Raw genomic sequence first — 25,409 nt, 5'->3', positions numbered from 1 at the left:
CTTGAATGTTTTCGGTGTTTCTCTGCTTTAACTAGTGTTGCGCCGATGCCATTTTTTGGCCCCGATACCGATACCAGTATCGGACGGGGCCCCGATACTGCCCTAAAATGGTGGTATCGGTATCGGGGCCAAAAAATGGCATCGGCGCAACACTAGTTAAAGCAGAGAAACACCGAAAACATTCAAGGCAGTGTGCTGTGAGGAGCAGTGTTAACAACCACTTCCCTAAGCAGCTTCTCATTCGCAGCATGCAGGTCTATATGGATGACCATATCTTTGTGAGTTTGTGTTTTTCTAATGTATAAAATCCCAATAAAACAAATCAACAATTGTGATTGCGACAATAAGAAATTTGTGAAAATTCAATATGTTGAATCTTCTTACATGAAACTGTATACAAAAAAAAAAAAACTGACCTTGCTTTCATTAAAAGAATATTTCTTTTCATCTGGATACAGCAGGTCAGCGATGCCGTAATCGGAAATCTGTGCAGTAAAGTTGTTGTTGAGGAGAACATTTCTAGCAGCCAGGTTTCTGTGGACAATCCTGTGTTCCTCCAGGTAATTCATACCCTGATGGTGAAGAGGAACACTGTTGTTATAACTATACTCATCTTTAGAGAATACATAAATAAACACCAACATACACAGAAAACCAACAACAATAAAGATAACAACAATAGAGAATGCACCGGTGCTTTACCTTTGCAATCTGAACACACCAGTTGAGCAGCCTCTGTGGGCTTAGCTTGTTCCTGTTTTTCCTCACATGTTCCAGCATGGAGCCCTGAATACTGAGTGGGGTGATGAGCTGGAGACTGTTACCGGGACAAAAACCCAACGTCCTCACAACGTTGATGTGGTTCAGGCTTCCCATTGCGATCATATGCTGTTGAAACCAAGTAGGTCATGTTATTAGACCTAATGATATAATTCGACTTTTCCTTTTAAGTGGATGGATGGATGGATGATTTTTTATATTTCAGATTAACCTTTTTATCCAGGTTGCATTGACTTACATCTGTCACTCTGCTGAAAGTTTGTCGACCAGTGCGATCAGAAACAGTCTTTATGGCAACAGGCAACTTCACAGTGTCTCCCTCAGGGATCCAAAAGCCCTACGAGATAAAGAAAGCATAAGGGCTCCTTCATAGAGTGATTGATTAAAATCAAAAGTGGAAGAGGAAGGTTGTAGAAGATAACAGAACGTACTTTGTGGACTGTTCCAAATGCTCCATTACCCAGTGGTTTGATCTTACGCAGGTCTGAGGGTTTCAGGATTCTAGCATGGACTTTCTCTTTCTCTTCCAAAGGTTCAAAGCTCTAAAGACATACAGGGTATAGCTTCATATAATTGCTGAAAAAAATAAAGTAGTACAAGGATGTTTAAGACAAACATGCCAACTTACTTCACCATTCTCCATGTATCTCCTGAAGGCTCGCTTACGACGGATGGCGCGGCTTCGGCGGTACACAAGAGCCAGCACAAAAATGAATAATGAGATGAAGATTGTAGCTATTACACCCAACACGATCCCGATGGTTGCAAATCTAATCACAAAGGTTTAAAGGAAATAAAAAAAAAAGCATCACAGTCATTAACAGCAATGTTAAAAAATATACATCATGAATCTAAATATGAGGCAAGATTATCCAGACCTTGACGAAGAAGAATTCCCAACACAATTCCAAATTCCAGAGCCGGTACATCTAAAGGCAGAATGAATACAGAGTCAGTAAAAAAAAAAAGATAAAAAAAAAAGAAAAGTATAGTATAGTATAGTTTTGTAATCATTGCTCACCCTTGGGTGCAGCTTGTGTGGCAAGGCTTACAATGCCCATGCTTGTCGGCATATTTAAAAATGACTTCCTCCCCACCCATCACACCCTTGGGACACGAAGAGACGCAGTGTGGACCATCCTGCAGCTTGGAGCAAGCTATACACTGATCTGCTCCCTGGAGATGGTATAAAAGACAGAGGAAAGAGCCACAATGAAGAAGATATATTTTAACACCTTCCATGTCTGTGGAGATGCCACTAGGGAGCAGCAGAAAGCAATTTCCCAAACCATCCTAAACATGGTCCCTTATGTGCCTTGATTGTTTAAAGTAAAGGACATCTGTGGGTGTTAAAAACGGGTATAAAAATGCAAAAGATCATACCGGGCCCCTGCACGTCTCCATGCCTTCTTGGACCTTACAGTTAGGGTGACATGGCAAACACTCGCCTGTCTGTGAGGCAAACTCCCTCTTCTCTCTGAATTAGAAGCAAAGAAAGGTCGTAAAATTTAGCAGATTTAAGTGTCATCCATAAAGCAACTAGCTGAAACTTGGTTGATTCTAAATGTGATTTACCACCCCCACCACAGACTTACCCAGATAGAAACATACAGTCTGGTACACAAGTCCCTCCACGTCTGTATTTTTTACAGGTCACACACTGGTCAGGCCCCGGACCCCAGCATCCATCAGAGGAGCATAAGGGGTCACACACGTGGCCCTCTTTAACTGCACAGAGAGGAAGGAAGAGAAATCTTATTGCTGCACCCTTATTTTTACTGATTTGTTTCATACAGACTTTGAAAAGCTAAGACACCACACTGGCACTGTTGAAACAACATCAATAGGTCTGAGCACACACAAAAATAATACAATCAAGGTGTATCGCATTCCTATAAAACTTCAATAAAATGCATTGTTCCAGTCAAAAGGAAACTTACTTTTACTTTTAATTTATGTTGCTTTTGTTAGTTTTATATATGTAGGTGATGCTGACATTTCCAACAGCGTTTCTTAACTCTATACTGCAATCTGAAGTTGCAACAATTTTATACCAATCATCTTGTCTTTCTTCACACACTTGATTTATTTTTCCTACAGAAACAAATTTTTGTGTCAGACACTGCTGTTGGTAGAGCAGGGTCAGATCTTAGCATCATTTATCTATGAGGTGTTCTGTGAAATCAGAACTCTCCTCATTCCTTTACATCCTAATCTGAGCCCTGGTTCCAAATCATGTCTGGAAAAGTCCATCTTCTCATTGTTCTTATAGCATTTGGATAATTAAATTGTAAAACAATATCTGTGTAGACTGTAATTATGAAGCACAAAGGGGATTATTTAACAAAAACAAATTATGTGGCTTCTTTTAATTCTTGCCGTTTGTATCGGCAGAAGGCATACCTTAAAAAAAGTGTAGTCTAAAGAACACAGTTTTGAAATGTTTTTTTTTCTTTAGTGCCATTTTTGCTGGTTTAATACAAGAGTTACTTTAACCCAAACCAGGAGGCCACTTATTTTAAACTACAGTAACAAAAAAAACAAAAAAAAAACAAAAAAAAAACAGCCCACACCATAATGCCTTCTCCACCAAACTTTACAATGCAGTCAGACAGGTGCTGTTCTCCTGGCAGATGTAAAACCATGACGCTCGACTGGGTTGCCAGACAGAAAAGCATGATTTATGACTGCACAGAGATCAGTGCTATGTCTTGGAGTCTTAAAACATATCTGACACCAGTTCTGGACTTGTTGATTCAAAGCTTGGATTGAGCCATTTTGAAACATAAAGCACTCCACTCAATGTGCTGTAAGTAATGTGAGGTTTACAAACTTTGGAGGTCTGTAACTTTTAGATTTGGAGAAGGATGGTGACTCCTGTGCACAAAGTACTTTAACATCTGTTGAACCAGCTCTGCAATTCCTATATTTTTATGGCTGACTTGCTTTTGATTCCAACCAGAGGTGCTACAGGTAATAAAAATAGATGCAATATTCCCCCATTAAATAATTGTGCTTGTTTTAAAAGCAGCATATTTATAAAATGCTCAGTCTGAGATTATATGATGCCAGATTTGATAAGAGAGGTTCAGTATCCTATCTGGAATTGGAATAAAGTTACACTTATTATTTGACAGCAGATTTATTTTGAGAAGCACCATCATCTCTTTTAAGGTAATGTGTATGAATTAAAAATATTAGGTAAATAGCAGGTAGCTTCTGTAGCTTAAATGTAATTTAATCTTTTTTTTCTCCTTTCTCTAAAAAAACAAACAAACAAAGTGATGAGTTTAGGTAATTAGTTATTCTTTGACCAATATTAAAAACAATTAACCCGCCACTGTCACACCACTCACCACAGTCCTCTATTGGCCTGTTGTCCTTGGTGTCCTTTAGCCACCTCTGGGGACGGAAACCCGGGCTCAGAATTCGCGTCCAATTCACAGTGTTGTAGTAGCACAGCTTCTCGTTTCCGCTGATATAGATGTTACCGTCATTTATCCTTTGCAGGGAGCGCAACCCGAGGGATGTGAGAGACTTAATCCTCATCACAAGGAAAGCAAAACTCCTGAAACAGCAGTTGAGGAAGTAAGTACACATTCTGCATTAAAAAAATAATAATAATCAGACTTTGACAATGGTTTACTATAAAAGTTGTGGGTTATCTGGATTGACTATATTTGAGTTTTGCCATTTTCAACAGAAAAAACAAATGAACAAGTTTCTTTATTTTAAACTTTATGATCATATTAAGGACTAAATAGAAACTTTTAACCGTTTCTCAATATTTCCTACATATTCACACACACATATATATACATATGTATTCCTATATATTATTTTTCACTCTAGTTCTTTTATTTATTTTTGTTATATCCCTTTGAAAAGGCAAAACCTGTGAGTAAATGTGGGAATTGTCAGAGCAAAGTAGATTTGTTAGTAGATGTATACAATTTTTATTTATGATTTTAACAGAGAAACAGAATAGAAATTAGCAAAACTACAAATAATAAAAATGATAAAACTTGACACCATCCTCATAACTTTAGCTCCGGCAGTGCCAGCGGAATATAATCAGAGAGAGACCCTTCTTCTTCTTCTAGCTATTAAATAGCAGTACCCACCACCAGTTTAATCTCACCACCCCGGTAAAGATAAGTACAACCCAACACCGAAACACAGACAAGATTTGAACAGTTTACGATACCTTTTAGCCTTTTGTCCCCTACAGAAAGCAAAAATATCATATGACAAGGAAATAAAAAAGAACATCAGGTCAATAAAGGTTTATTGTGTATGCAATTAAGACGACAAAACAATAAGATATCTCAGCAGTTACAAAGGAACAAGCAAAAACAACAACTCACTTGTAAAGCGTTCTGCCTTGTATTGTTTGAAGGTTAGAGAAGACAGACAGGTCAGACAGGCTTTTAGGCCATGACTGGATACTGAGGACATCTGAAAATGGAGGAATTGCATTTCAGAGCCTTTAATCAGGCTACAGCGCAATCACAAAACCATAGAAACTTACATATAGGTATAGTTTAAAAACTCACCTGTAATCTCTTGCACGGTGTTAAAGACTTTAAGCTTTTCTGGATCGAGTGGGGGTATGTTGTTGTAAGAATCACTTTGGGCAAAAAAGAAAATGAGAAAATGAATGATCTAATGCAAAATAGAGTCAAGGAACTACTAAGATGATTGATAGTAGATTAAATGTGTTAAAAAATTTGAACTGAAAGCAAAGTTGCTCTTATAAGTTTCCAAAAGATTGTCTTCATGAGTATAACTTGACTTTTTACATCACTTGAACTAAGAGCATCAGAGATTAATGAAAAATATAAAGCAGTGGTCCTGAACTTCAGTCTTCAAGGGTTGGTGTCCTGCAGCTGTTATTCATCTCTCCCTTTAACACAATGTGAGCTCATTTACAGATCTCTGCTGAATTCTACTGCATGGTTTTTCGTTTAACCGTTTGATTCAGATAGGCAGGGCTAGAAATACTTCGGAAAATTGTAGGACACTTGTCCTCAAGGATTTGAGTTTCTGACTGCTGATCTAAACTGTGGTTTTTCAGGGCTATGAATTTTTTGCTGTAAGATCATGAGATCAAATGTATTGTTGTGAGTGCATCCTCCTGTCTAATTCTAAAAACAAATGTGTTGTCTTTAACTTAGACGTTTGAGACAATACATTTTATTTTATTTTTTTTACTTTTATTTTTTTTACAATTTTTACTTTCTGAAATCATCTGCAAGTTGCTTTGCATGGAAGTTTGTCATGAAAACTACTTTGCCACGACTTGAAATGTACAGAAAGTGAAATATAAACATGTAACAGTAGTGGGTTTTCCCCCATTTTCTCTTACCCATCTATTCCCGTCACCAGAAAGTGAAGACTGCCCTGGATTTTAGTGCAGTTTATAAAACTGTCAATGTTTGTTGCATCCACGGATTGCCCTCCTTGAGCTTCAAATCCTTTACAAACTGCAAAAAACAAAGAAAAATGTTATATAAAATGTTTATAAAGTAAAAATAGCACATAACGAAAAAAGCCCTGTTTTAAAGCCCAAATATAATGTTCTTTGAGGCAAAAATACAAAACAAATAATTTCTCTACAACACAATTTATTTATTAGTTCCATTTAACATCTAATGGATACCTTTCAGTATTTTAAGAGTGTTAATTATCAGTTTAATACAATTTAAACAGAACAGTGACAGATTTTTAGTGGTAAAGCAGTGGTTACCTTTAGGACAGAGACCTTTACAGGGCTCACATAGTTTTACTCCATTTTTTTCCACTTCCGTTTTATCTGCTGGACAGTTGCTCACACATGAACTGCCGTCTATCAAAAAGTTGGCTGTTCATAAACAGAAAATTACATTATGCATCCTGTTAGGGATTTGCATTTAATCCAAAGCACTTTAAACAGTTTGACAACCAGAGCTTTGTGATCATAAGGCATAAAGAAAGCTGTATTTAATCCCATATAACAGTGACTAAGTGTGATCATAAGTGCATGAGTATAAGGCAGCATGTGTGGGGGTTACTTACCAGGGCACTGGGCCACACAGACAGAGCCGTACTGGTACTTGGCATTGGGATTTCGCTCCATTCTGAATGTATGCTTGTTGTAAATCAGAGTCTGGGGACACTGTGGCACACATGAGCCTGAGTTGTTAAAGTTCCTGCAAGCCTGTAAACATAACATACAGCACAGTCAGGTGCAAAGGTAAGGCATTTTTATAGTGATTTGTCTTTTTGGTTTTGCATTGCGAGTAGTTTATTTCACAAAGAACTTAAACTATCTTTTCAATAAAATATTTACCAGGCTTACATAAGGTGCTTAAAAATGGTGTGTATTTACTTCCAAAAGAAAAGCTGTTGGAAGTAGTGTCATTCAGCAATATAAGAACAATTGTGCAATCAAAACCAATGTAATGTTCAGTAAAAATGACAGAAAGAAACTAGACAGAAACTATGATAGAAGAATTTGATATCAGACTATTTCAAAATTAGCTGTTAGTTAAAAGAACAAAACAAAGCATGGTTTCTATTTAATATTTGCTCCCAAAAACATAAACAAGAAGCTCATAAAGTCCTCCAAGAACTTTACTGGGAACTACTGCACCATTCAAATAGTAATTAAATAAAAATAAATGTTTTTAATTGCGACTTATATTCATTCAAGAACAGTCTTGATCACGTGTTGAAGTGAATATTGTATAACTTTGGCCTAATAAACTATATTATTAACTAGCAGGTTTCTGAGTAAAAATATTTACTGTTAATTTTAGACTCACATAGCAGTCTGTATCCAGGGGTCCCTTGCAACCACCAGCACATTCAATGTGGCAGCACTCGCTGGGGCTTCGTCCGAAGCATCGTCCGTTACACTGAGGTGCGCACACAGTTTTTGTCACTGAAGCAGAGGAGGAAAATTGTTATACTTCAACAAAAACGGGTGCAAAAAGTGGCAAACTTTAGTAAAGCTAAATAACAGTGATATTACACTTCTATTTAGAGTATGGTCAAAGAGAGAATTTATCTACTATCCATTTCTTTGTAAACAGAGCTGGGTTAAAGAAAAGTAACTTTCCAATTTAACTCACAGGTCTGGCAAGAGTTACTTCCTGGTCCCCAGCAAGGTGCGTCTCCACATGCTGCGTGACAAGGCTCTGAAAAAATGTATTATTGTTAGTGGACATACTTTTACAGATTAAAGCAGGCAAAAAAGACTGAAACTGTTAATAATTTCAAATCTGTAAAACTGTTTACTGGTCATTCATCATTTCTGTCTATAGAGGAGTTTCTCAATGAATCAGATAACATAAAAAAGTTGCTTTTTTATTAATTCTGTTTAAAAACGTAAAGCCATGGCCATAGGCCACAAAGATGGATTACCAACAGAGTTATATTCATTCATATATCAACATTTTTTGGTATAAATGTTGAAGATTATGGTTTACAACAAATAAGATAGCAAATTCTGGATCTCAGAAATCAATATCATTACATTGGCCTGGTAAAAAATTACTTTTTTTTTTGGCTTACTTAAATGTGTGTCCTCATTCTTTGATACTTGCTTTCAAAATATATTGTTAAGATTTCTTTTACCGAAATTACTACTTAATGCACAAAGTCTATCAGCAGAGTGAAGCACATAGAGCTGCTAAACTATTTGGTAGGTAGTTGCATTGACTAGATTTAACAAAGGACAGTGGACCAACACCAGTGGATGAAGTTGCTCCCTTTGATACTTCTTATTAGATCTCTGGCAGCTTTGATTCTGTTGCAAAAATCTACATCTGAATAAAGAGGGGAGGATCAGTATTAACCACTGACAACCAGTCTAATCTTTCGTCTGGTTCGGAGGTGGATCAACACAATGAACGTGAAAGTTGTAGCCTTTGTCTTCGGATGTCTTTTTGTGATGTCACCTGAATCACTTATGAACCCAACATGTTTTCCTTCCAGGAAAATACTATAATACACCAATCTGGGAAGAGCCTCTTCCCTTTAACAAAAATAAAAGCTGTGCCCTTGAGCAGGCTCTTGCTTTTGCGCCATAATTCAGACTCACTTTTAGGGCCATTGCCTTCGATCATGATGTCGGCTGATTCATTCTTCACTATGTCAAGCCAGTTCACCTGTGGAGCGTAGCTCAGGTACTCGTTCCGGATGATCTTGACGCCTCCTTTTAGTATTTCTGTGGGTGGCACAAATGCAAATGTGTGGAAAAGCATAGAAATGATAAAAGCAAGCCCAGACAGGCCTATGACTCATCCCATCAGACGTTGGAACTCTGTATTTACTACAGCACGTATAAACGTGGTGCAGTGGGACCGAGCTCATGTTACTTTGACAGTTGGGCGGTTGTACATGACACATTCCAGCTACCTCACTGACAGGCGGCATTCTGAAGGGGTGCGGCTTCACTAAGCCTGTGTGAGCTCCAACAGTCGCTTAACGCCACATCCAGCTCTTATCTGCTCCACCTCAGCCTCCCACACTTTAAACATACACATCAAATAGCATACCTGTGAGGTTTGTCAGGCCAAGTTCCTGAAGGCCATGTGGGCCATCTTTCTTGTAGTTGAGCAGCACGACCAGAGCATAGCGGCCCTCGTAAAGAGTGGTGCCCCTGATTACACGCAGATTGTCAAGAGGGAGCCGGGTGAACTCATTCATAGCGAACAGAACGTAGCCTGTTACTTCCTTAATAGACTGCAAAATAAAACCATATGAAAAGCATGTAAGACAACCTTGGATCACTTAAAATCATTTTAGTCACACAAAATTGTCTGGTGACATCATCTCCAGTGCACAGTCTGATGTGGCTCTGACTTCTGGGGGAACCTCAGGGTAGGAATGTTTCTGGCACAGGCTGAATCCACATCCATGTCTGAACTGGTTTTCGCTTTCAATGGTGACACATTTTCTGTGGAAGTATTACAACTAACGGGCTCTAAGCAGAGGGAAATGTTCACAGGCTCACCTGCAGGAAGCTCATGTCTCTGGTGTGCTCCATCATGCTGACCTCGAGGTTCCTTATTACAATGTTGCAGTCGGTGTACATCTCCTTTGTCCGATCGTACTGCACATTTGTATTTAGCGACGTGCTCAGGCCATTCTGGGTTCCCGCGCAAAACGTCACTGTAGAAATCAAGAAACAGGCTGTTATTATTCAAGCTACAGTATGTTTAATTAAAGGTTAAATACATTGCTCATTTAAAAGCAAATTTTCCATTTCCCAACGTTCTGTATGAAAAGCATAAGATCAAGAAAAAAAAATTGCAATGTATAAATGATTCAAACACAGCTGAAGTACTAAAAATTAAATGAGAGCAAATAAATTCAATAAAACTATAGAAATCAACATGCCATGCTCAGTTGGGATTAAATATATGTAATATTTAATTTCGGACTTTAATCACCTTATTAAAACAAAAAACAATCTAGTTATTTTTGATGCTACAACATGCAAAATCCTCCTGAACACATAGTAGCAGGATGCTGCTATCAAGCATGATTGACTCTGTTAGAAATTATGTTTTTATTAAATAGAGACATGGAGCCTGTGAAAGGCTGGGGAAACTGAATGGAAATTGAAAAAAATTAGCCAAGCTAACTTTATATATAAAGGACTGCAAAAATAGCAGGTATTGACCAGTGTGAATAACAAGAATACTCAAAATTAATAAACATTAGAATTGAAAACAAATGAAATAGAATCAAGTAAAAGTAGCAGAAAGAATATGCTTTGGCTAAAGCCTGAGCTTTCACCATTTTGGTCCAGCCTTTGATTTTGTGAAAAGAAAAAAAAAAAAAGAAAAAAAAAGAGAAACAGCAAAAAAATGTTATCAAATGAAAGCCAATACATTGAATTATGTGGTTTTAATGTAGAAAAGCTGAAAACATGTCAGAATGCGTTCACACTTTACCTTTATATCTAGCTCTGTATATTAAGAATTAACAGTTTTCTTTTGTAAGATATATCTTTCTGTATTTTGACAAAATCTTTTGTTGTTTAGATGATGCACAGCACCACAGAGAACAAAAAGGAAAAGCAGAGGCATATAAGAACTCAATGATGGTCTTATACACATCAGAATAAAACTGGGCAAACATTGTGCTTTTTTTTTTTTTTTTTTTTTTTTTTTTACAAAGACTGTTTTATGCTGTTCTACTACAAGAGGCTATGTTCAATAAAATGAATAAATGTACTGTAACAGTGTTAAACAAGCTAAGGATTGTGTTCAGGACAACACTCTGAGCCTTGTTTATGGTCTGTGGGAGTTCACCCAGTCAGCATCACCAGGCTGTTTTGCTATTCAAATGCCAGGGAAACACGGTAGATGATGCAGAGAGAAGAAGGAGCACAACAAACTCAACTGATCTGAGTGACACATAGAAACACACAAATAAAGCACCAGCTTGATTTATTGGTACTCCTGCTAAGACAAAACAAACAAAAACAATGAGAAGAAACCTTTAACAAAGGAAGATTTATTGAAGTAGCAACTTCTCAAACTTTAAAATTAGGAAAAATCCAACTCCTTACATTTATGTATACTCAATTAGTGAAGGAATCTATCTTTAAGATATTTATTACCTAGTGGTAATGGATAAAGTGGCCTCCCACTATTTATCCTTCTACAAGATTTTAATATTAAAAATAAATGGGCTTCACCCTTATGATAACTTCTGTTTATCTTGCCCCCAGGTTTTCTGTTAATTTAATTCTATGCAACTTGTAATATTCAAAATCACTTTATACTTTCCATTAAATATGTTTTAAGTGTTTTTCATAATTTTTAAAATGAAAATTACTTAAAAGAAAAACATTAAAAACCAAAACAGTGCCCTATATTGCTTTTTAGTCAAAGCTATTGAAAGTATTAAAAAAATAAGCTGAAATATGCAGATTTTTTTTTTTTTTTTTTCTAAAATTGTGTTTCTGAGCAACTAATCTTGCATTAATTTCCATAACCTCAAAATAACTGAGTCGAAAGAGCAGCCAGTTACCAACAAAGGCATAAAAGGCTAATGATTATTAACTCTGGAGCACAGACACTGCAGCTAGGTCAAAGCCCACTGTGAATTCCCTTCCTTTACTAATTTTCAAATGGAGAAACATGCAGAGGTTTTGTTTTATAGGAATAACTTGATAAATTTGGGCAAGTAGGTAACTGAAACACAGAATACTGGTTAAGTCCCCTAGAAATTAAATTATGTCAATTTGATGTCCCCTGAAGGAATGGAAAAAACAGTGTGTGTTCAAGTTTTGCAACAAGCTTATCGGTGATCATAAAGTCATATTCAGGGCGGTTTAAGAGTTTCTGAGAAGGCAGGGTTCACTGGGTCTGACTGTGCAGCACAAATATGAAGAAGTTTGCACACTAAGAACACAAAAACAGAAATCAGTTTTTCTACAAGATTTTGTCAGTTGTTCTTGTCACCTTTTTAATATTATAGTTTTTTGGTTGGTCTTTTTATTTATTTTATCATTTATTTAATACTCTCCATCTAAACTTTGTTTTTCAGTAGTCGCATCTATGAACCATCGCAAAGGACTAGAAATATAATTTCTGGGAAGATAACCTGATTTCTTTATAAAAATATTATATAGCAGTTTTTATATATTTTTACAAGTATGAAATTGACCAACAAAGAGGTAAAAAAAAAAAAGGGTGAACATCGGTCAAGCTTTTGAGTTGGTGCCAACTAAAATGTACAGTGGAGGATATTTTTTTTTCCGGGTGGATCATCAAAATAAGTGGTCCTCCTAATTGTCAATCAGTCTAGTGATATGGCCACTCTAAGTGCTCGTCCCTATTTTCAGTTACCGGTGGTGAGTCTGACATAGTGGAAAAATTGCAAATTTTCTTTTTGAAAGTAAGCTTGTATGAACGAAGCAAACAGCAACTTTTAAACAGAGCGTGCACGAGGAGAAATTGTCTTGTGCACGCTTTTTTTTTTGTAAGTGGAGAGGGTGGGTCTTTTAAAAAAATTCACAAATATTCTCCACTATACCTTAAGGAAAACAAAGGGGCTAAAACCCGACTTTCCTTTTAGACAGGTAAGTTAAAGGTTTTGTTTATGCTATAGAGAAGTTAACCTTGTAGCTACCTGCTTTGAAGCAACATTATTTAAATATTAGACACCGGAGGTGCTAGACCTTTATCTTCCAGGTTTAGCGCCCCTGGATGCAACTGGCGTCACTGCAAATGTTTTAAAATTCTTTCTGCGTTTTGGAAACTGATAGGAGAAAAATTTAGATCAGCAGGTTAAGAAGTCATGGAGTTACTTGTAAAGAAAAGGCCACATACACCTCTCTAGATTATATCAGAGAACCAAATATGTCTGTTGCCTAACAACAACCTTTAGCTTAGCTGTCTAGTTTAAGGAGAGCTTAGATTCCATAAAGTGGCGCTCTGGCTCACAGAACTTATTCAGCAATGGATCTGACCCTCTTAAATTACATGGATTGGTTTTTGAGAAGGTCAACCTGCACAATACATTGAAACGAACCAAGTGCTGTGTATTGTCCAGAAAAGTAATTCAATAGATTTCAAATTAAGATAATATTTGGATGAAAATATATGGAGAGTTTGATTCAAATTGCTACTGTCTAAAAGGGAGTGTTTTTTTTTTTTTTGGAGCTTGAGCAGCAGCAAGCCTGAATTACTAGTTGTCAGTTGACAGAATTTACCGTTTCACTCAGGGAGATGGAAGCATTATGACGGAAGTCCTGCAGCAAAGCTTTAAGCTACAGCTCTATAACACATTTGATGAGTGACTGAGCTGCATCTGTCAGTTACACCCAACATATGCTTATATACTTGCTGCACTTCACCCAGAGCAACATAAGTATGATAAGTTTTTTTCCACTTTGGGTTTGTGATTTTGGGTTTTATTTAAGTGCATCCAAGTAAATTTGGGTTTTGTATCGTCTTTGACTTTCCTAGTTTTCAGTATTTGTCCTCATTTATTTGGTTTCAGTGTTTTTTCAGCAATTGTTAATACTGCACTTCATGATGGCCTACACGTATGCAACATTCAGATAAGTTTTACCAGATTTATGTCCCAATATTACCCTTTCTGTAATTATAGCCCTATTTTTGTTCAATCTTTATTGTCATCTGCTCAGTTACCTCCCCTGTAGTCATGCACATGTTACTGACTGTTTTGTACATCATTTTCTTGTGTTTTCCACTAATATTTGTTACTCAACATAACCATTTGAGGTCACATCTAAAGATGTTTTTTAAAACTTATGTACACACATTTTAAAACAGTTGTACGTATTCTATTTTTTGTAAGACTCCAATTTCTTCACTTTTTTCATTAACACCTGCTTAAGTCAAGTTTTGAAATATGGCATTTTAAAAGTGCTTGGATGTGACAACACGTACTTTTGCAACATAACTGATTTCTCACTGCAGGTTTTAAGATAAAACTAAATTAAATATTCTTTCATTTAATTGTAAATAGGGCATCAATCCATCTATGTATCTTTTTGTAATTTAAAAGGTTGAAAGCCTTTTTCTTTCTACAAATATGTTCATTTGCTTTAGTAACCATGGAAATGATAATTGCTTTCTCATTCAGAAATAATCTATAGCCAAAGAAAAGAACAGACAGACAAAGAGTTTATATACAAGCTTGAGAAAGTATCTCTCTACTATCTTTTGTATTTTTATGCATTAGGTTCCTTATTTTTTCTCCAACTTGGGTTCTACAACCTTTATACAGAATTGTATGACTTTATGAGCCACTCAACTGTAATGCTTCAACATCCACTGATAACATTGAGAGCTGCTCAGTGCTATCAGGGGATGACTACAGCTGTTGACTCTATATGCTGTTTGAATTGCTCATTAGGAAACGCCTGTAAGCACATACATTCGAGAACCTTCCACCTGGTGTAGTATGCAGAGTATGCATGCAGAACAGGTACAACCAAGTGTAAATGGTGGCAAACCAGTACAAACGTACACAGCTAAGAAAATGCTGTCCACTTTTTGCAGCTGCAGCAGGATTTTCTTTCTGTCAATGGAGGGCGTCAAGTGTCAGCAGATAGATGTTGGAGGGAACAAAAAAATGCATGCAAACACAATGGCTCTTTTCTGCCAGAGTAGAAAGCAAGAGAATGGTGTCTCTCCAAGTCCTCCTCTATCTGCAAACAATTTGTGTGTTTTCCCAGTCTTTAAGAAAAGGGGGCAATGGGACAGAACCTCACTAGCAATCAAAAGGCAGAGGATCTTTCTGCTCCATGGCATCATGTCCCCTTGCACTAACTTGTAACCTGAAACAATAATGAAAGCATAGCATGGATCAGGTTTGACTGTTTTTTTTTTCCATTCATCTGTTACCAAGGCTTCATCTCTCCAAAAGAAAAAAAAAAAACTAAGAAAAGAAGAATAGAGGGAGGAGGAGACAAACAATCTCAATAAAGGCAGAGAAGACGCCGACTGTTGTAAACAGAAACTTGGCACTGCACAGCCACCGATTACTGCATACCTTGAGAGTACATGCGCGTGCATGTGCAAAAACAAGGAAAAATACCTGAATAGATAAACGGATGAACTCACTTGTTTACTGGCAGACATGCATAAATGAATTAGAAGGTCCTTGTTGTGTTGGTAAAGTCCAACTGTATTACATTTGCAGTGGGTTACATCAAATTGATCACTTGCAGCAAGCTCAACCATATTTTGGCATTTTGATGCATGGCTTATCATTCACTGCTATATAAAAACATCACTTTGAAGTAAGTTTAAAAAAAAGAACAAAGAAATCAAGACGGTAATGGCACCAAAATTAAGTCATTCTGTGGATGTGCTACAGCCCCTGCATGCAAGAAGACTTAGGCATGAGCAAAATACTAATTACTAATTAGATACTAATCTATCTGAATGGAACAAATTGGTAAGGACTCTTATACCAAAGTGGATGTGTGTCAGCCTTCGCCATGATAAGTGCGATCCAAATAGTGCTGGGAATAAGGAAGGAGGTAGGAAAAGGAAGCTGGATGCTTCCTACCCTGATCCCTTAGCAGGCTTGGACTGGGAACGATTTTCGACCCTGGCATTTTGCCATCTATACTGGCTAACTTATGCCCCCCCCCTCATAAAAACAAAAACTAGAAGCACAGTCAAACGCGTGCATTTCTAATGTGAAACACAAAACGAATGCAGATTGTGGATTAACCAATCTATCTTCAAGCATCACACAACAACCATGACCAAGACTTCTAGACATGACAGTGACTGCTGCTGCGTAACGTCCGCACTTGCGCAAAGCCAGCCAGGCACCCACTCACACATACTAGGTCTACAACGTAATCAGCCCAAAAAATGTTCATAAACCACCTGGATATACGAAATCTCGCCCAATCTGAACCAAAGTATATTGATCTCTTAGACCATAAATCTAAAGAAAAATATTTTTCCCCATAGATGGCCATCCTAAACTTTCAGATTGGGAAACATCCCAACCTGGCAATAATGCACATAAGACGGGTAATGCTAGTCTTTAGACGCAAAACCCCATCATGCACCGCAACATATTTTTGCAAAATATAAGAGGAACATCGTAGTTTGATTTAAAGAAAGCATTTTAGTTTTATTAAAATTTTGTTTGTTGCAAGGATTCTACATTTTGAAGAAATAGGATTTTACAGTTTGAAGAAATAGAAATTTACACCATATGTCAACCATCACAAGGATGTGCATGACAAGGAAGGGCTATATATACTGCATGCATCATTTAGGTACCTGTAGTTAAAATTGTATTACTTCTTGAGCTCTTTCAGTTATTTACTGTCACAGGTAGGTGCTTTGGCTAGAGAGTAAGCATTGGGGCCGGTATGATTTAAGGAGGGCCGGCCCTCGCACACTGAAATTAGGACCAGCCCACCGGGCCTGGTATCACAGATAACCAGTCCGAGCCTGTCCCTTAGCATAGGGACCTCACTAAGTTTTTACCTGGTGTCAGGGAAATATAAACATTCCCTCAATCCTTTGCGAGACCACATATCTAAGTACAGCACACCTCACAGAAATCACAGAAAATTGCAATATTTGCTTCAATTGAAATGAGTGTGAGACATGCTGATGTACACATTTATTTATTTGGAGTTTTAAAATGGAGAGCTTCAGCTTTTTGCTATTTTTTTGTGACTTTTTCAGAAGGGTGCAGTGCTAATTTGATAAGCATCGTCCATCTGCCATATCCAGATGTTTGGAAGTGTTCTTACTGTTGACCCCATGAAAGATGAGGGAACAGGAGCTAAGAGCTACAGTTTGATGTATTTTGATCAAAGTTTTCCTTCACATGTTTTTAAAAGGTTTCTCTCTAGAATCTGACTGCAAACAAGTCTGCTGTCAGAGGAAAGGCTGTTGAGGTTTATACTTTCCCATTTTCATGAAACAGAATTTATCAATAGGGCTTTAGCTCACTTGGTGTTTTTTTGTCCTAATTACTTTACTTATGATGCTAACAAATCAGCATTGGTGTCTTTTCCTTCCTTTTTTTAAAGTTTAATTAAGATAAACATTTGCACGATAAATATGGTATTACATCATAAATGTAAATAAGTTCAAGGTTGGATTTTTTTCAGAGGATTATAAATGGTTTTAGGTTGTCAAAGATAAACTCCGTTTTTTTTAATACTTCTTATTGAATAAAAGTAATATATTTGCAGGGTGTTGTAAATGGAAAAAGACATTGCATAAGGTGTAGTAAAGGTAAGTAGGTACTTGTTTTGTCTTTTCCTATCGAGATCAACATAGTTTTGCTTGTTTTCTGGTCTGTTCCTTTTTTAAGATTAGCTAAGAGAAATAAACAAACCTGTTGTGCAATGTTTATTTTCCAGAAAAACAAGATGGCATGAACAATTAAACAAATATTCATCTCTCTTTCTTCATCTTAGGGAGGTGTGAATTATGTTGATGGCAGAGTTTCCTCATTAAAATTAAGATAGAAGGCAAATGTATGATTAGAATTTCTTAATTATTCTAATTTACAATGTGCTACTTTGAAATAAAAAAGAGGAATCTATTTCAAGGTTATTTTTCTATATATTCTTGAAAAAAAGTGGTAAAAACTAAAAAACTTTGCAATAATTTTCCCTGCTTTGATATTCTAAACAAACTGATCTTAATTGAAAAATGTCATTTTTAAATACAATTGGGAAACATGGAATCACGGATTATAAAATAAAATTACTCTTCTATATCATGACCTTGAACAGGTATACATGTACAAAACAATCACTGAATGCCATGCATTTAATAGGTTAGTTACTTTGGTGTTCAACAAAAATCTCTTAAAACTATTTGTTTTGATTTAAGATTTTTAGCTAAATACATCTACTCAAAGGTTGGATCTTTTAAAAATACTGTGGTACAAAAGTGGTTCTACCGCAACAAAACATGGATTTAATAAAAAGGTTTTTTGAGATGTTAAACATGAGAGGAGCTATTAAAAAAACTATTTTTACATTGTCTAAGCGATAAAGGTTGAAACAAGGAGCGAGCTTCTTGGTTTCATTTGCAGACTTATGAAGATAAATGCAGATTAGCATTAATTGATAAGCATCTGTTGTTGTCTTTGCCATTTTTAACTGAGGCAAATTCTTCTGAGTCATATCATTGTTAAAAACATCCTTGACAGTTCAAATTCAAAGACATAAGTAAAGAAACTGAATGTGAAGTTAATTTTATTATTATGGTGTTAAATATTGCAAACTAGTGATTTTCTTAGAAATGATTAAGGCATGGTTAATTATTTCTTTTCTGTGGGATTCTTTTCACTAATTTGCTTAATATCAAAGCTTCAGCTTAAGATTACGCTGCTGAAAACTGTATTACACATCCTTATTGGGACTGACAATATATTTGGTGGGTAGGGAGAAAATAAATAAAATGTAGAAACAAATGCAAAGCATAATGATGAAAAAATTAACCCTTTAACTTGAATAACACACTTTGTTTACCACAGGCTCTGTCATATGAGCAATCGATGACCTCATGTTCTCATTGTTGTCTTTATAATCAGACACTTTAGTCACTAGCAGCCAGGTGGCAACAAGAACACAAGGTCAAAGTTCACACACAGATTCAAATCACATCTCTTTCAACTTCAAACTCACCTCAACACTCAAATAACAAAAGCATATTTACTCAAACACTGCACTCTACTGAAGTGTGTTAGTGAGCACTGTGTATGACCTAACATGCATAGGCTAACTAAGCCACTGTTTAGGGGCGTTCCATTAATGTTTAAATTTCATAACAGACAATAAACCTAAAATAATTTTACCTTTTATGAAGAATACTAATGATTTTTATTTAGTTTAAGTTAAGCTTTGAAGGATTTGGTGAGTTTACCGTGTTTCAGTCCCAAAGATTTGGTGGAATCTGAGAGAGAGGCCCACGTTTAACTGGCTTTGTTAAATAACAGTCATGGATTATTGGGTGTTTTCTTAACAGGTATATACGTAAAAACACCAAGCTCACATAGAGAAAGAGATTGAATTTGTAAGATCAGACTACAACTACCTTAACCTGAACATCAGACACTGCAGAATATTATTTCTACTTTTTGTAATTGGGAAGTTCTTAACAGGAGAGGGGCCCAAAATTGAATTCTACTGAGATGCCTACTTTACACTTGGTCAGTAACCAGCATCATTTTGATGATAACCTACTTTGATAATGGAAAACCAAATCAGTTTTTCACAAATTTAAATGAAGTATAAAATATTACTAGAGAGAAAACATACAAGTAAATACCACTTTTTAACCTCAGAACTATTTTGCATCCAAAATTGTCCAAATATTTACGCTGCCATAGAAAGTGAGTCTATACCAAAAGTTTGCAAACTGATACATGGTTTTATAAAACGTTGCAAATGAATACCTGAAAGTGTGGTTCAGATATGTCTTAAACACCCTTTAGTCTAATAACCCTAAATGAAATAGGATAACCAGTTTTACCCAGAAGGCTCTTTCGAATGATAGAGACAGCTGTGTCTGATTAAATCTCTGTATCAATGGGAAACAACCTAGAGCTCCAGAGAAGTAGGCATGATGGGTAACTTTGTGGGAGCTTCAGAGATCCATTGCTCAGGTGGTAAGATACGCACTGGAAAACGTTTGATTATTCGAGAACCTTTATTGCCATAAACAAACAATAAGGAAATTTAAAGACACTGGAAGGCTGGTCAGAGCTGATGGGAAGATGGATGGAGCTGAATACACCAGATATCCTGCTGAACTCCAGGAAAGCTTTACAAGGAATTTGAGTTTCCCTGAGCCTAAAATACAACCAGAGCTATACTAGATGAATAATTTAAGAATATTAATATGTTAGATAGGTATATTCAAATTTTTTTTCTTTTAATTTAGAACATACTTTATTTGACCAACAAGCCTAAATAGCTCCTCTAGCCTACTATTGATTAAAGTGCAACAAAAGGAGGGCCCCACATTTCTTAGATAACCTTTCACAATCTGGGACATACTTTAACCTGAGTGTCTCCATTGGTGGTAAAAAGGTTGGGCTCTGTCGCAAAACCTTGAAACAATTGAGACAAACACGATAAAGCACACAGAGTCGTGGGAGAGGTGCAGGTGAGTCACAGCAAACAAGTTTCACGTTTGCGGAACAGGTTTTCTTTCTTTTTTTTTTTTTTTCTCCCCCTAAGCAGGTGTCCACCCACTGGAGGTGCAGTCCCTTCTGAGTCTGATGTAGTAAGTAGTGAGGCTAAATGTTTAAGGTTATTGGTAAATAAAAATATTGTGAAGATGCCTGTGTGTGCGTGTTGTGAAAGACCTACCTCCCTGTGTCTGAGCGCAGCAGAGCTGGAGAGCGCAGAGCAGGACGCAGAGCACCTGCTGCACCTTCCTCCTGAATGCAGTCATCCTCACTCAAATCTTGAGTCTGATTAACTTCAAACAAACATCACAAGATCATTAGGAAGGAGGAAAATATGCCTCTGTCACCCAAAGCTGTCCTGCGGGATTTCAATCCGAGATTGTCCATTTAGATCAATAAATTCCTCATCGATTATTCCCGTTGGTATCTCGTTTTCCTTATTCCCTTCGCGTTCCGCAGAGGTGAAGGTAAAGATTTGCCCAGAGAAGAAGCCTTTTGGGTTTTGGGTAGTTTGATTAGGAGCTGGAAGTTTCCCAGCCGCCCGCTCCGGTCCGTCTGACAGGAATCACTACAGCTCAGTGATTGTAGCCAATCAGCGGCAGGAGCGGCTCCTTCAGCCGCACTGATTTTATGTGGGCGGAGCCTGTCCGCTGACTGTTAGCCTACCTGTCCATTTTTGAAGAACTAACTCTCTTTTCTTGTGACACTTTAACAATTCAGAAAAGTTTAATAAAAGAGAAATACCTATATATTATTTTTGTTATTTACGGAAGAGGATAAGGGCCACTGGAAAAAATTCAAAAAGGTTAACTGATTTTTAAATTTTATTTCAGTATAATATGAGAAAAAAATCAGAATTCTGACTTTTTTCCTCAGAATTCTGACTTTAATCTCGGAATTCTGACTTTTTACTCAGAATTCTGACTTTTTACTCAGATTTCTGACTTTAATCTCAGAATTCTGTTTTCTGACAGCTAACAAACATGTTAGCATCAAGCTGTAGCCATGTCTGTTTTAGAGATTTGCTCTCCTGTTTTAATCACCTTCTGCTCTTCCATTAATGAAATAGTAACACCGGGGACCCCTCTGGCACGTAAAAAGTGGCCTAATTCCATTATTTTCCACCAATGTGTTACTGGCCCTCCCAAACAACTCACATCTGTGTCAGTGAAGCTGAGTGCTCCAACATCTCTTCCTTCATGGTTCCCATCTACATTAAGATCAAAAGTTCTGAGATTAAAGTCAGACTTTTGAGATTAATTTCAGAATTCTGTGAAAAAACGTTGGAATTCTGAGAAAAAAGTCAGAATTCTCATATTCTCTGAGAAAAAAATTAGAATGCTGACCTTTTTCCCATATTAAACTGAAATAATATTTAAAAATCAGTTAACTTTTTTTTCAGTGGCCCGTAGTTATTAACTAAGGAGATCATTGATTTATCAGGTTGTTGAATGTGCATGTCCTAATTATTCATATTTTTTTTAGATACCCTATGTTTTCTTTCTTCTAAACGATACAGACGATTTGTTCCAATTATATTTTGTCAGATTTACAGTTTAGCTTCATCTCTATGTTAATCAGTAGATCATTCAACAACAGTCTGAAGCCTTCATTACCCTGTATTTCTATGAATCAGCAGTTCTAATGAAAATACATAACAGACCAGATAAATCATTATTTCAGAAATGAGGGATTAATGATTACTAAGTGTATGATCTGCTTAAATGTTCTTTTTCTCCAAACTTTAAGTGTAATAAACATGCTATGTCAAATATAGGAATTATTAATAGTTTTGCAGGATGCATTGTCTGAATCTGAAAGCAGCTTTCAAAATCAACATGGCCTTGTGTGAAAAACAAACTGTCCCATGAATTTAATAACTCCTGTTGCCATTCTTAGTGGCAGCAACTGTTTGCTAAATCCAGGGATTAGTCTCTTGTTTCTCCTTTGTCTTCAATTTATTTAGATGTATTACCAGACAGGTCCAATTTAAGGGATATCTTGATTCAAATGTTCTGTCAGTAATTATACCCTGTTAAGTCTGAACTCAGTTATAAAACAATATGTAGGTAGTTACAGTTAATTTGTAATTTAATATGGGGGCATTAGTTTTTCAAAATTTTGAAAACATTTTGTACTTTTGTCTCAGGTTATCACTTTCCAAAAACAGAAAATTTGTAATGATCTGAATCATTTAATTTGGGATAAAAAGCACCGTCTAAACAAGATCTGGGTAAGAGCTTTGTTGGCGTTTGTTATTTTTTCCTCTCAGGTTCTGTCTTTATTAGTTCCATCATATCAAATAAAGAAGCTCATTACAGAGATGTGGTCAGAAAACTTTTCTCTCTGAAATACTATCCTAATAGCGTGTCAAGGTTGTTTTGGCATGCAGGTAGACAGGCTGCATTATTGAGATAGGAACCTTTCCCAAAAAAGTAAAAAAAACAATAGGAACCTGTGTTTGAATGACCTTCAACCTTATGGACTATTTGTAAGGGTGCGTCACTCCCATTACAAGCCCAAAGTGAGCACTGATAACTAACCAGCGCAAAGCCATGACTTGAAACTCATTGAAAATTCTGTTGTGTGAACGTAAGAAAAAGTAGTTTTTGGCGGGAAAAAGTACCTAGTTTTTGGTACTTGTGGAGAAATGTCATTTTATGCTGAACTGGAAATCTAGGGAAAGAATAGAAAGTTGAGTGTCCCCCCTTTCTGACTAATTTAGAGCTTTTCTGCAATGAACAATAGGCAAAAGCTTTAATATCTAGTTATGCAGAACTGCTAGGGTCAAAACTGGACTGATATGGTACTAACAAAACCGAAAATGAACCGAATTATATATATAGATCGTCGTATTAATTCCCAAAATATACCAAACCAAGCAGACCATTAAAGCATGAGTCCAAAGTTGTTGTTTTTCTCCAGGGATGTCAGGAAGCAGGCAGCTTTAAATGGACCAGAACAACAAGCTCAATATCTGAGCCTAGACAAACGACTCCTATTGTAGCGCAGTAGATTCTTGCTAATATAATTGCACTGAAGGACGGTTGTTGAAGTGTCATTGCAAGAGTGTTGAAGCCAAATGCACACAGATTTTCAGATCTTTGTTTATAAAAGAAAAGTAAACATAAAACACAGTACAATAATGAAAATTGAAGTCTAATTAAAAGCTTTTGGTTACAAAGATGTCTCCCTGATGGATGTGAAAATGTACGACGGCCGAAGGGTCTAGACATCATTCCTGGGCACTCTATAGTTATTGTTTTTCCTTTGGATCTATAAATGCAATATAAGAACTTGACTGCTGCCTCAGTCCAAACTGTTCCACTGTGATCATTGCAAATTCAGTGCTTGTTTTTTTTCTCGCTCCTTGATGTAAAATTAGCTCTATTATTGCAATCAGACGAGATGAGTCAGTGTTTTGTTCATCAACTCAAAGCATTTAGATAGAAAATGAAAAGTCTTTCTGACGCTGTCCACTGCAGCAGACAAAAACACAACTAAATAACCTTTAAATGCTCCTTTCTATCTGCACATTACTCATCGCTTGCTGGTGCAAATTTCCTCTAACAGACTTTGACCCCTCCACTCCTTTCTGATGAAGTTCTTGAGGTGTAAGATCACTTTATTGCTGGTGCTGCTGCACCAGTTTACTGCTGGACTTAGGACTAAAGTTTATGCAAAACAGAAGCAGCAGCTCATTTCATTTACTCATAAGACACATTTCTTCCTGCTTTAGATAAGTTATTTGGCTTTGGCCAACAACAAAAAAGAAAAACAGCTCAAGAGTGGATGAGCAGGCCATACCACTCGGAGAAAACGGGTTCTGCTTGCACATCCAGTCCTTGTCAGGAACACAAACATTTTCTGTTTTTCAATCTACTAAGGTTGAATAACATCAAAAATGTAGAGTGAAGGAAAATAAACCTCTTCCCTTTAAGCAGATAAGAAGGCTGTTCAAAATAAAAAGTTAATATATCACTAGTAACAGGAAGGGGTTATTAAATATATGACCGCGCTTTGTCCTTACGGTTATCTTCAAAAACATTATTAGACTCAAATTAACTCTGTCAGTTACAAAATAATCCTTTGTTAAATGTTTTGGAGGGAATAAAACTTTCAAAACAAGGTCATGCTGAATAGAGGCCTTAGTAGATTTCCCCAAAACATCTAAACATGCTTTCAAACTAAAAGACCGATCTGTATAAGCAAGCATTTTGCCAAAACACATTCATATGACCTTGATTGACAGCCCACTATTACAACATATCATTTATTCCAGAGGTGCACTAGTGAGGTCAGACACTATTGCTGGATGTGAGAGCACAGTGTCATCGGGTTTGTCAGGCTAAAGTCAAGACTTTGTGCAGGCCAGTCAAGTTCTTCCATGCTCAACTAGTAAATCCATGTGTTGATGGACAGTAGTGCTTAGGCTGCATCACCTAAACTCATTCTGCAAATTTTCAAGCTTGAAATTCCCCAAAACACCTTGTTTTGTTGAAGCACTGACTATTTTTCTCCCTGAAACTTTAGCTATAGATCTATCTAAATACTTCACACTACAGCCGTAGTTCTCCTGGAAACTGCAAAACTGGGTCTCATCCAGAGATTTCAGAGAACACATCTTAGCTGCTCTATAATCCAGCATGTGTGATTTACTGCATATGGGCCTTTGCTGATTTAAGGATTGGATGCATCTTGTCTCCTATGAAACCCAATTCCATAAAGGCCTCTATGTCTTATTTTTGGGCTAATCTGCAGGGCCACAAGAAGCTGGGTCTGTAGCTCACAACACCTACAGAAAGGAAGCAAGGGATTTATACTATTTATTTTAGCATCCTTTGATCCAGCTCTAGAACTATATATTTATATCCCTTTATGGCTTATCTAGTGTCTGTTCTAACTGCTTCCGCTTTGTTAAAAGATGCAAAATACTGAATTATATTATGTAGGTGATG

General features: G+C 36.7%; 1 protein-coding gene across 2 annotated transcripts in view; it reads right to left on the bottom strand.

Moving 5' to 3' along the window:
• Window positions 1-21,019, bottom strand: part of erbb3 (erb-b2 receptor tyrosine kinase 3) — a 25,818-nt gene extending 4,799 nt beyond the window's left edge. For both annotated transcript variants that reach the window (XM_015370645.1, XM_015370646.1), the window contains exons 1-22: window positions 20,633-21,019; window positions 9,782-9,939; window positions 9,324-9,510; window positions 8,867-8,992; window positions 7,896-7,961; window positions 7,587-7,705; window positions 6,838-6,979; window positions 6,530-6,643; window positions 6,149-6,266; window positions 5,337-5,410; window positions 5,148-5,238; window positions 4,988-5,005; window positions 4,137-4,348; window positions 2,376-2,508; window positions 2,164-2,257; window positions 1,802-1,956; window positions 1,659-1,709; window positions 1,409-1,550; window positions 1,212-1,322; window positions 1,019-1,117; window positions 703-888; window positions 417-572 (exon numbers count right to left, since the gene is read on the bottom strand). In XM_015370645.1, the coding sequence (XP_015226131.1) occupies window positions 417-572; window positions 703-888; window positions 1,019-1,117; window positions 1,212-1,322; window positions 1,409-1,550; window positions 1,659-1,709; window positions 1,802-1,956; window positions 2,164-2,257; window positions 2,376-2,508; window positions 4,137-4,348; window positions 4,988-5,005; window positions 5,148-5,238; window positions 5,337-5,410; window positions 6,149-6,266; window positions 6,530-6,643; window positions 6,838-6,979; window positions 7,587-7,705; window positions 7,896-7,961; window positions 8,867-8,992; window positions 9,324-9,510; window positions 9,782-9,939; window positions 20,633-20,717 (2,637 nt within the window). In that variant the 5' untranslated portion in view covers window positions 20,718-21,019. The remainder of the gene's footprint in view (window positions 1-416; window positions 573-702; window positions 889-1,018; window positions 1,118-1,211; window positions 1,323-1,408; window positions 1,551-1,658; window positions 1,710-1,801; window positions 1,957-2,163; window positions 2,258-2,375; window positions 2,509-4,136; window positions 4,349-4,987; window positions 5,006-5,147; window positions 5,239-5,336; window positions 5,411-6,148; window positions 6,267-6,529; window positions 6,644-6,837; window positions 6,980-7,586; window positions 7,706-7,895; window positions 7,962-8,866; window positions 8,993-9,323; window positions 9,511-9,781; window positions 9,940-20,632) is intronic.
• Window positions 21,020-25,409: the final 4,390 nt, after the last annotated feature.

The sequence above is a fragment of the Cyprinodon variegatus genome, unplaced genomic scaffold, assembly GCF_000732505.1.
Source record: "Cyprinodon variegatus isolate N-32 unplaced genomic scaffold, C_variegatus-1.0 Scaffold47, whole genome shotgun sequence".
In the NCBI taxonomy this organism is placed as follows: Eukaryota; Metazoa; Chordata; class Actinopteri; order Cyprinodontiformes; family Cyprinodontidae; genus Cyprinodon; species Cyprinodon variegatus.
The sequence above is the reverse complement of the archived record's forward strand: the minus strand, read 5'-3'. Positions and strand labels throughout refer to the sequence as shown.